Genomic DNA, 11821 nt, shown 5'->3' on the forward strand with positions numbered 1-11821 from the left:
TGGTGCCAAGTCGAGGCTGTGGGGCGGAACACCCTTCCCGGCTTCGGGAGTGAAGCTGCTGAGCTCAGAAAGCAGCAAGGCCGGGGAAGCAGAGCTGAGGGGCCCAGAGGGAGAAGAGAGGCAAGATCAGTGGAGGGGTTGCACCTGGGAGCTAGGGCCAGCTAGCAGAGGGGAGGGTTCCCAGCCCGCCCCCCACAACCGCCGAGGAGGCTGAGGTCCTGAGTGATAAGGCAGCCATGTCAGCCGAGGGCTCACATGACCTCATCTCCCGGGGGGTGGGGGCTGCTGCAGATAACCCGGCCCTCGTAGACCACCTCCATCCTGGATTGAGGACAGGGCAAGGAGAGAACTAGCATCAGCGCAGCCTGCAGTCAGCTGAGAGCGAGCCTGTACATTTATTTAACTTTTAGTAAAGTAAACACGGATCGTGTCCAATATCTTGCTTGTTGTGTAGGTGGGGTGGGCAGGCGGAAGGGGGCTCGGGGCCTGAGGAGGGGCGGGGCTGGCACACACACTCTCACATCCCACCTGTCTTCCTGGCTCCACCGAATCTCCGCGGCCAGGCCACCGAGCTGGAATGCCTCCTTCACCATGAACTTCTGCTCCTTCTTGCAGGACACGTGGGTCCAGGAGTCCCAGGCCACGAGTGCTGTGACACTCCCTGCAGTCTTGAAGCTGGGGTGTGGGAACACTTCCTGGGGTGTAGGCAGGAGGACCCCACCTGCATGATGGTCATCAGGCTCAGCACTGACTTGGGATCAGGGCAGCACCCAGATCTCTTGTTACATTTCTGTTCCCTCGACATTTTCCATAATCTGGCTGGCTCAGAGACACGATCACGCATGGCATATTCACATTGTGGAGACAAAATTCTGGAAAACCGGGTGTGGGGGCAGAGTAGATCTCTCTCTTTTCTAGACAGTGTTTTATGAAGCCTGTGTGGAGGGAGACACACAAGGGGCTCTGGGGCCTCGGGGCCCACCCCACCTTGTCTCCTTCAGGTCGTCTCCTGCACCAGACTGAGGCGGCGGGAGCTCGACTACTTGGCCTTCAGCCCTGAGTGACTGGGAATCTCCTTCTTCCTGGGGTCACAGAATGTTCTGGTACCACAGGTCTGCCACGGCCCAGGGGGAGCACAGGAGGGCAGGCCCCGCTCACCCTATGACCACTTCTCGGCCCCTACGCCTGGGCTGGCCCCAGTCACGGGCAGGGCCTGGACTCGCCAGCCAAGTTCTTACATTGGAGAGGGACTCAGGGCTCAGACAGGCTAGTCCCTGTGGGAAGCCTGAGCTGGTGGGCTCCCGGCCCGCACGCTGGGCTCAGTTCGAGGGAACGGCAGCAGCGCTCTTTGTTGGCGGGGACGGGGAGGCCTCACTGGCCTTCTTTGTCTTTTTCTTCCGTTTCTTCTTTTTGGTCCCAGGGGGCGCCTGGTCTCCGTTGAGCTGGGCAGACTCCTTTTCCTGCCTCCCGACTGCGGCCTTGCTGGTGGCGGCAGCAGCCACGTCAGCACTGTCCTCCTTCTTGGCTTTCTTTTTCAACTTCCGTTTCTTCTTTTTCTCCACGGAGACATGGCCATGGATGGCGGACTCCTGGAGAATGTCAGAAGCGGACACAGCCGCCTCCCGGCAGCGCCGTAACTCCTCGTCGCCATCATCGCTGCTGCCGGGGAGGGTGGGGGGAGTGTTAGGGGACTCGGGACTGGGCCTCAAAGGCGCCGCGCCTGCCCCAGGCCAGGCCATCAGACGGAGGCCAGGGAGAGACGGCGGTACGTGGAGAACTCAGGCTTGGCCGGGGGGCAGACCTGGGTTCCCACACAGGCTTCTCTCCTTCCAGGCTGTGTGACCTCGTTTCGTGACTTAACCTCTCCAACCCTCAGGGTCTTCACCTATCAAGTGGGGATCTTAACAGAGCCCAGGCTTCACAGGGATGTCCCAGGAGTGTGGTGTCAGGCACGAGATAGGTGCTCCGAGAGCAGTCAACATCTAGCCCCCAGTGGAAACTCTCCCGCTCCCACTGAGCTACTATGTCTCCAGCTACCTGGTGGGACTCCTCCTGGGCCCAGGCCTGACTGGGGTCCATGTGGCTATCTGTGGGTGGAAGTGGGGGGGATCTGGCCAAAATGAGGGAACCTGAGGAAAGGACGCGTCATCTCACCTGGAGCTGGAAGGCAACCGTTTCCGGCAGGGCTGGGGAGCAGCTTCCTTCTCGGGGCCTCCAGGGATGGACGTGAAGAAAAGGCGGAAGCCTGCAACCCATGGGGACAGAGTCAGCACAGCCAGGGGCCCCCAAGTGCCGAAGCTGCCCCATCTCTGCCCTCACGGAGCCCCTGGTCCAGAGGGCATCGCTCCTGTCTAATAGAGAGTGGTGCCTCACAGGATGAGAGGCAGCATGCTTCCTTCTGCTGCAGCGAGGGGACTGGGTGCTTGAGGGGTTGCCGGCCACCAAGTCAAGCCAGCAAGTCTCCCGAGGCTTCTGGGACTCAGCAGCTGAGCTACCTGCCTATGGCAGCTTGCAGAGTGGTCAGTGAGTCAGGCAGGGGACAGAGACTTGTGTGCGAGAGGCTGTGGGGTGCAGCAGGCGCTCCTGCTCAGGGTCACCTCGGGCCAGTGGCCACATTCCTGGCCCCAGCTCCCCTCATGGGTCCCCCTGTGAACACGGTCACCATAACATCTGCCTTGGACAGGGCCTGCAGGCATGAAGGAAGATAATATGCCAAAAGGGCATTTCGTAGCTCCAGCCTCACAGGCGGGGGCTTAATAAAGGAACGCTGTTATCAATAGTTGAGCTGCTCACCGTCATCCTCCAGGGCGCCTTGCTGCACCTCGGACTTTCTTGGCTCCTTCACGATTTCTGAAATGGTAATGGAGCTACAGGAAGAGACAGTGGATTTAGGATGAGATTTTGGGTAACAACAACAAATATTCTTTTTAATTAAAACTTCTTTTTGTTGTTGCTAAGTGGAGGGGATAGAGTAATGCAATGCTACTCATGGATGCAGAGGGCCCCCAGCTGATGGGAACATGCCTGGTCACAGCCATAATGTGGTGAAGAGCCCCTGTCAGCTCAAACAATGGTGACTCACTGGTTCAAACCCTACTTTATCCCACAAAGTGCTGAAGAAGTTTTGAAGATACTCATAGTATAACAGAATGCAACTTCAAATAAGGCAAAGAGAAAATGAGAGCAAGAGGGACAGAAAGAGCCGGAAGTGTGGCCAGGAAGCCCGAGAGACTTGCTAGACAGAGGGCACACATTTGGTTCTGAACTTCCTGGTAGCAAGCACGAAAAGGGAAATATGACCAGTTGAGGAAAAGAACGTTTCAGAGGTTCAGCTCCTATAACAGGCAGACCTGCCTTTTTTTTTAATATTTAAAAAGCTTGAGTTAATATATATTGACACTCAGTGCCAAGAAATAATATGGGGAGACCCCATGTATTCCCCACCTGGTTTCTCCCTCGGGTAACACTGTGTGTAACTAACATCCATGATCACAGCTGAGAAACTGACTTTGTTACAATCCACTGACCTTTCTCAGACTTCAGACCTGGGTTTTGAGTTCTGATTTTTGTCACTTACTAACAAGGAACTCCATCTCTCTGAACCTGTGTTACCCCTCTGAACACTGGGAGTGATGAGACTCCCGGCCTCCTAGAGCTGTTACAAGGTTCAAATGAGAAAGTGAATTCTAATCCCTGAGGATGGAGCCCGGCTGTGAGCCAGTAAATGCCAGCTATAACGATGATGAAGATGATTACTGCTGTAAGATAAGCAATCAGTAGAGTTTCCTGGTGGCTCAGTGGTAAAGACCAAGCCTACCAATGCAGGTTCAATCCCTGGTCCGGGCAGATCCCACACGCCATGGGGCAACTAAACCCGTGAGCCACGACTACTGAGCCTGTGCTCTAGGGCCTGCGAACTGCAACTACTGAGCCCACGTGCCACAACCACTGAAGCCCGTGAGCCTAGAGCCTGTGATCCCAACCAGTGAAGCCACCGCAGTGAGAACCCCTCGTACCTCAATAAAGAGGAGCCCCCGCTCGCCACAACTAGAGAGCCTGAGCAAAGCAATGAGGACCTGGCACAGCCGAAAAGAAAAGATAAGCAATGAGCTCCACAGGACCCCTTTCTCTAGCACAGACAAAGAGGGGAGAACTGCCGAGACCAGGAAGCAGGTCTCGGGGAGTGCTAGCGAGGCAGTCACCTCGCAACTGGAGACCAACGCTCTCAGCAACGCCCTTGCAGCAAACAGAACGATGTGCTGGGCGCTTCTCCTAACTGCCTTGTGTAGGTGCCAGAGGCCTCATCCTGCACAGAAATGATGCCAACAGGGTCCTGACCCTGAGCCGGGTATCTAACCTGGTGGTTCAGTGTCAGTCAGCAGGGACATTAGGCGATGTCTGGAGACACAGCTGGTTGTCACGGCTGGTGGAGCAATGTTACTAGGATCTCGTGGGTAGAGGCGAAGTATGCTGCTAACCCTCCTACAGCGCTCAGTACAGCCCCACACAACCATGGTGCCAAGCCATGTTGCCACCATGGACAAACCATGTCCATGGTGCCAAGGGACCAACTGGGGTATCGTTTCTCTGTGCGTGCTACATTGATTCAGTCGTGTCTGACTCTGTGCGACCCTATGGACTATAGCCCATCAGGCTCCTCTGTCCATGGGATTCCCCAGGCAAGAATACTGGAGTTGGTTGCCATTTCCTTCTCCAGGGGATCTTCCCAATCGAATTCACATCTCTTATGTCTTCTGCACTGGCAGGCAGGGTCTTTACTGCTAGCACCACCTGGGAAGCCCTTAAAACACAAGATACTGGCTCAGGATAGCTGTGCTAAGTCATTTCTTTGGAGAGGAATAAACACAGAACGCTGCAGGACCTATCCTGATGGTGGGTGACCAACACCCGGTGGATTTCCACCTGGGAAGCGCTCGTCACGGGTCACTGCAATGCCAGGTGGCCCTGGTTACCCTGAAGCCGAACGGTCACTGAGAAAAAGCACTCCCTCAGACTGAGATGCCCAACTGACCTTCCTAAACACGTTAAGCACATTCCCAGATTGGGGACTGGCACTAAGGCCGTGGGGGTGCAGGCTGCTGAGGACTGGCCCAAAGTTCTGTCTGGATTAGCAGCAGCTGTGCACTTTGGGAGGGCTCATCTGTCCTTTTTGATGGTTACTTCACATTGAAGGACTATGGCCCAAACATCCTGAGTCTCCCTTTCAAAATCTGCTAGGGCTTTGTCAAGTGAGAATGGATCTAGCCCAGCCTGCCCGGGACCGAGTCCCATGCCACGCCACTGGTCATCCTCGGAACAGAGGCACTGTGGCCAAACATGCTTGGAAGATGCCGGACTACACAAATTTACGCAGGACTCTCTACTGTAGGACTTCTCAGAGCTTTGAAGACACTACCAAGCATCTAAATCTCCCAGGGCAGGGCTTCCCTGCTGGCTCAGTGGTAAAGAATCCGCCTGCCAATGCAGGAGACATGAATTCGATCCCTGATCCAGGAAGATTCCACATGCCGCAGAGCAACTAAGCCCACTAAGCCAACTAACAGAACTACTGAGCCTGCGCTCTAGAGCCTGGGAGCCACAACTACTGAGCCCACATGCTCTAGAGCCCCTGCTCTATAACAAGAGAAGCCACTGCAATGAGAAGCCTGTGTACTTAGAGAAAAGCTTGCACAGCAATGAAGACCCAGCACGGCCAAAAGTAAATAAATAAAATTATAAAGATAAATTAATTAACTTCCCAAGGCACAGTGGGTATGCAGAGTACAGCATTTCTCCACCTCCTCTTTGCTGCTGGAACCCTGGTGCCCAGAGCCACACTCTGGACTCGAGTTCCTGGGCACCTACTTTAGGAATGCTGATCTGGATCTTTTTTTTTTTTTAAAGTATTTCTTTGGCTGCGCTAGATCTTACTAGTGACACACGTGATTTTTTCTTCAGTTGTGGCATGTGGGAGCTAGTTCCCTGACCAGGGACTGAACCTGGGCCTCCTGCACTGGGATCGTGGAGTCTTAGCCACTGGACCACCAGGGAAGTCCTGCCAACCTGGATCTTCACAGGTTATATTCTCGCAGCACCTGTCATACAGTAAGCACTCAAGAAACAGGAATTCCGCTGGTGCCTTGCCCTCTTGTGGTGGGAATAAGCTCTTGCATCTCGGGGTCCCCTCTTCCTCTGGGGGCAGCAGGAGAGCGCAGCAGTTAAGAGCAGGGCCCTGGAGTTGAGCCCACTCTGCTCCCTCCTCCGTGACTGCAGGCACATGCTTATTCTCACAGATGGGAGCCTTCTCCCACAGCTGGAGGACAAGGATGACGACAAGCCCTGCATGGCAGGGTGATACCTTGTGCTTACCACGATGCCAACTGACATCTGCTGAGCTCCCAGGCCTCGGGGGCCGTGACTCCTGGAATGAATGAATGAGGGCAGGAAAAGAGAACGTAGGTGTTTGTTACCTGTCCAGCAGGGCTCCCAGTTTCTTGGCTACATGGGCTCGGAATTCGGGGGTGGTCTGAAGCTCGTTGCCGTCTTGTTCATGCTCATCTACCTTGTGCCTGCAACACATACACAAGGACCTCACCTCCTGCCAGCTCAGAGGCTGCCCCCGAGAGGGTGGGGAAGACATGTGTCTTGCTCACCCTGACATACCAGGTGTAGCAGGGAGTACATGGGGTGTGTGTGTGGGGGGGGGGCAGGTGGCAGGGGCCAACATCAATGAATGAAAAGATGAAATCTGAATACAAAGTGCACAGTACCTGAGGCTTGGCTGGTTGGCTGGCAACTTAGCATTTGTAGCATCTGTGGAAATAATGAACACTGAGGTATTTACAGAGGAAACAACTACACCATCTGTTGTGTGCTGGGCACTATTTTATGTCATTTACGCCTATAACTTGTTGAATCTTTCCAAAAACCTGATGGGGCTAATGGGGGTGGGGGTGGAGGTGGAGCAGTCACCATCCCCCATTTACAGAAGAGGAAACTGAGGCAAGGAGATGTAAAATAGCTTGTTGTTGTTCAGTGCTAAGTCATGACTGACTGATTGCAACCCCACGGACTGTAGCCTGCCAGGCTCCTCTGTCCATGGGCTTTCCCAAGCAAGAATGTTGCCATTTCCTTCTCCAGGGGATCTTCCTGACCCAGGGATCAAACCCATGCCTCCCTGGGGAAGCCTGTTAAATAGCTTAGCCAAACAGCTAACAAACGACAAGAACTGGGATGAGGATCCAGGCTGTCTGGCTCCACAGCCCCTCTTCATCACCATGCTGAATGAGCACGTCTAAGTGTACTTTGATTCCAGCATTTATTGAGTGCCCACTGTGTGCTTAGCTGTGTGCTAAGTGCTCTGGAAGAGAGAAACGAAGGGGGCTCAGTTATGCTGATCACTGGACGGGGAGTCTTGCTAGGGTCTCAGCTTCCTCACCCCTTAGAGGCCCCTTTCCGGCAAGTTCATTCATTTAAAAATCATTTTGCTGAGCAAGGTATAGGCCCTGGGGATACCATGGTGAACAGACACCAGCCCTTGTGAAGTTCACATCATGCAACCTCTCACTCAATAAATTTGTGGAGCAAGTATGAGCCACAGTTGACTCTAGGTACTGGGGTTGGAGGGGTGAAAGGAAAAAAGGCAGGATAAGTAAAGAAGCAATTATAGAAGAAAGGAAAGCATTATATATGAAGGGAATCACATAAAGTATGACGATCGTGGAGAGAAGGCATGTAACCCAGTCCTCCTGAAGAGATGGTGTCTCAGCTGTATTAAAGGATAAATGGGAGCCAGACAGGAAGGGGAAATGAGTCCATGACGAGAGACCAACCACATAACTGCTCTTTACTGGGCCTTTAATGTGTGCCAAGCACTGCAGATACATCATCTCCACTCCTTACAACGGTGGGTACTATCCTTAACCCCACATTACAGATGAGGAAATTTAAATACAGTGAGACTTAAGTACCCCGCCCAAATTCTTCCTGCTAGTGAGTGGTGGCAGGACTTTACTTTTGGGGGCTCCAAAATCACTGCAGATGGTGACTGCGGCCATGAAATTAAAAGACGCTTGCTCCTTGGAAGAAAAGCTATGACCAACCTAGACAGCATATTAAAAAGCAGAGACATTACTTTGCCAACAAAGGTCCGTCTAGTCAAAGCTATGGTTTTTCCAGTAGTCATGTATGGATGTGAGAATTGGACTATAAAGAAAGCTGAGCGCCAACGAACTGATGCTTCTGAAGTGTGGTGTTGGAGAAGACTCTCGAGAGTCCCTTGGACTGCATGGAATTCCAACCAGTTCATCCTAAAGGAAATCAGTTCTGAATATTCACTGGAAGGACTGATGCTGAAGCTGAAACTCCAATACTTTGGCCACCTGATTGGAAGAAGCAACTCATTGGAAAAGACCCTGATGCTGGGAAAGATTGACGGCAGGAGAAGAAGGGGACGACAGAGGATAAGACAGCTGGATGGCATCACCGACGTGATGGACATGAGTTTGAGTAGGTTTCGGGAGTTGGTGATGGACACGGAAGCCAGACATGCTCTAGTCTAGGGGGTTGCAAAGAGCTGGACGTGACTGAGTGACTGAACTGAAATGAACTGAGTGAGTGGTGGAGATGGAAAGGCATTTCTGCACACAGAAAATAAAAAGAAAATGGCAGAGTTATGGTGACCACAGATGAGAGGACATAGTATGGTCTGGAGCCTAGCTGTGGAACGTGTGGCAGGAAAGCAAGCTGGGAACTGATTACCAAAGGCTGGGAATTGATTACCAAAGGGTTTGTAAATCCTTTTATTTATTTATTATTTTAACTTTTACAGAAATTATTTATTTACTCAGCTCTGCCGGGTCTTAGTTTCGGCACTCTGGATCCTTAGCTGCGGCCTATGAACTTCTTAGCTGCAACATGCAGTCTAATACCCTGACCAGGGATCCAACAAAGGCCCCCTGCACTGGGAGCACGGAGTCTTAGCCACTGGATCACCAGGGAAGTCCCTAGGGCTTGTGAGTCCTTTAAAACAAAAGCAGGAGTTAACCTTGCTTTGCCATGGCCTGCTCTGGCAGCCTGGATCCTTCTCAGAATAATCTTTTAGATGCAAAAAATACAACACATAGGATTACAAAGAAAACCAGTGATAGTGAAATTCAGTTATCATTAAGAGTAAAAAGCAAAATTTGGGATACTTTAATACATGTGCTTCTTCATTAATGTATTAAAATCTACTGATGGGCCTAAAAATTACTGTAATTTTTTAAAAATTAATTAATTTATTTCTGGCTGCGCTGGGTTTCCGTTGCTGCCTGAGGGCTTTATCTAGTTAAAGCAACTGGGGGCTACTCTCTGGTTTCTGTGCTCCCGTTTCTCATTGCAGAAACCGGCTTCTCTTGTTGCAGAGCACCGACTCCAGAGCTTACCAGCTCTGTGGTTTTAACGCTCAGGACTTAGTTGTCCTGTGGCATGGGGGATCTCCCCGGACCAGGGATGAAACCAGTGTGCTTTGCACGGGCAGGTGAATTCTTAACCTCTGGACCACGAGGGAAGTCCAAAATTACTTTAATTTTAAAGCAGGGATGAGTGGAAACGATTTTTTTCCCAACATATTGTGAATAAAATATTTTTGATATATCTGAAAGACTAATGGGATTTGAAAGTCTGAGACTTTTGTTAAGACAAAGTAACAGGTATCGCCAAAACTACTGCGGTTGTTCACACACATGATGGAAAGACAGGCTAAATTTCAGAGACTGGTGAAAGTGAGATGAAATATTTTTCCCATTAATATTCACAAGTCCTCTGCACTTTACCCACCATTGGGCGCCCTTATGTTAAGGGGTCTGGGATTTATTCCCAGGGCACTAGGGAATCAGTGAAGGACAAGAAAGATAGTGAAGGATGGGGAAGGCTGGCGTGCTGCAATCCATGGGGTCGCAGAGTCTGACATGACTGAGGGACTGAACAACAGCAAAGGGAGTCACGGTCAAGGAGGTGTGCGACGAAGCTCGCTGGCAAAGTGGAGCCGAAGAAAGGCTGGATGCAAGAATCCAGCTGTCGCAGTAATCTCCGATGAGTGGCGGGCCGCCCAGGGTGCAACAGTTAGGATGGACCCAAGAAGGCAGAGTCAAGAGATACTCTGGTGCCTTGGTTTCCCTGACTGGGATAATGAACAACCCGCCCCGCTGCCCTGGTCCGTATTTTGACTCCAAATCCTACTCTAAACCCTACCCAAGCCGTGGAGCCTCCTCAGGGAAAGAAGTCGAATCCCGGTGACACCCTCTTCACCGTCCATCCTCTCAGGCCTGAGGGGAAGATCATACGCTCTACGTCCAGAACCCCCGAATATAGTCCCCTACCGACTCCTGGCTTCTCTGGACCCCTCGGGCGCTGCTCCAAGCCCCAAGCCGGCAACGCTGCCTCGCGGCACCGTTCCAGCTCCTCTTCATCGCTGCTGCTGCTGCTGCTGCTCTCCAGATCGCTCATGGTGCCACGGGTGCCGCCACCTTGAAGCACCGCAAAGGATTGTGGGGAGCGCCTCCAGGCGCGGTCGTCCTCTTAGGATCCCCAAAGGGAGCTGAAAAACGCAGGGCATTGTGGGGATTGTAGTTCTTAGACTCAGGCCGTCATTGGTCCTAAATTGTCCTGAAGGGTTTCCTGAAACGTGAGAGCTGGAAGGGCCTAAGAGATCAACAGATCTATCCTTGATGAGGAAAATAAGACCTGTAGACAGGCAGGAATTGCCTAAGGTCACACAAGGGGTTAATGACAGTCAGGATCGGTTCCCATATTTTGGTCCAATGCACTTTGATTCTTATCCACTTATTCTACAAATTCAGAAGTCTATTTGGGCATCAGAAGTAACTTAGGGACCTTTGTGTCTGTGGCAGGGTTGGGTAGGGGGCAAGGGGCTTCTAAGGTGGTGCTAGTAGTAAAGAACCTGCCTTCCAGTGCAGGAGATATAAGAGACGCAGGTTCAATCCCTGGGTCAGGAAGATCCCTTGGAGAAGGGCCTGGCAACCCATTCCAGTATTCTTGACTGGAGAATTCCATGGACAGAAGAGCCTGGTGGGCTACAGTCCATAGAGTGGCACACAACTGAAGCGACTTAGCAAGCACGCAAGCACGTCTGTGGTAAAAGTCACATAATATTTTGTTGTTTAGTTACTAAGTCGTGTCTGACTCTTTCGACCCCATAAACTGCCTGGTCCAATGTCCATGGAAGTCCCCAGGCAAGAATACTGGAGTGAGTTGCCATTTTCTTCTCCAGGGGATCTCTCCAACTCAGGGATCAAACTTGCGCCTCCTGCATTGCAGGTTGATTCTTTACTGCTGAGACACCAGGGAAGACCACATAATATAAAACATACTATTTTAACCATATTTAACTGTATGCTTCACATTGTTGTGTAGGGGACTTTTTAAAATGCAGATTGCTTTCAATATCCTAGGGCTTTGCTACTACTCTCAGTATAATCCGTGAACAAGCAGCATCAGCAAACTCCAGAGCCTGTTAGAAATTCGTAGTCTTGGTTTCAGCCTAGACCTGAATCAGAACCTGCATTTAAACAGAATCTCCAGGTAATACGGACTTCCCTGGTGGCTCAGCAGTAAAGAACCCGCCTGCCAATGCAGGAGATACGGGTTTGATCCCTGGGTCAGGCAGATCCCCAGGAGAAGGAAATGGGAACCCATTCCAGTATTCTTGCCTGGGAAATCCCATGGACAGAGAAGCCTGATGGGCTACAGTCCATGGGGTTGCAAATAGTTGTACTTGACTTAGCGACTCAACAACTGCAACAACAATAGGCTATTACGG

At 51.7% G+C, this 11821-nt stretch overlaps 1 protein-coding gene across 2 annotated transcripts; it reads right to left on the reverse strand.

Moving 5' to 3' along the window:
- Window positions 1-367: 367 nt before the first annotated feature.
- On the reverse strand, window positions 368-10531 carry C17H12orf43 (chromosome 17 C12orf43 homolog). 2 transcript variants are annotated; one of them, NM_001031753.1, is given in 6 exon segments: window positions 368-1659; window positions 2155-2245; window positions 2794-2867; window positions 6471-6569; window positions 6771-6813; window positions 10362-10514. In NM_001031753.1, coding segments are annotated over 6 exon segments (774 nt in total). In that variant the 5' UTR covers window positions 10489-10514; the 3' UTR covers window positions 368-1319.
- Window positions 10532-11821: the final 1290 nt, after the last annotated feature.

Source organism: Bos taurus, chromosome 17, assembly GCF_002263795.3.
Source record: "Bos taurus isolate L1 Dominette 01449 registration number 42190680 breed Hereford chromosome 17, ARS-UCD2.0, whole genome shotgun sequence".
NCBI lineage: Eukaryota > Metazoa > Chordata > Mammalia > Artiodactyla > Bovidae > Bos > Bos taurus.

Coding starts and splice junctions, on each gene's coding strand:
- C17H12orf43 (XM_005217767.5), bottom strand. CDS start 10,488: ATGAGCGATCTGGAGAGCAGCAGCAGCAGCAGCAGCGATGAAGAGGAG. Junction 2,868..6,470: donor CTGGGAGCCCTGCTGGACAG/GTAACAAACACC, acceptor CTCTTCCTGTAG/CTCCATTACCATTTCAGAAA. Junction 1,657..2,154: donor CGGTTGCCTTCCAGCTCCAG/GTGAGATGACGC, acceptor CCCCGGCAGCAG/CGATGATGGCGACGAGGAGT.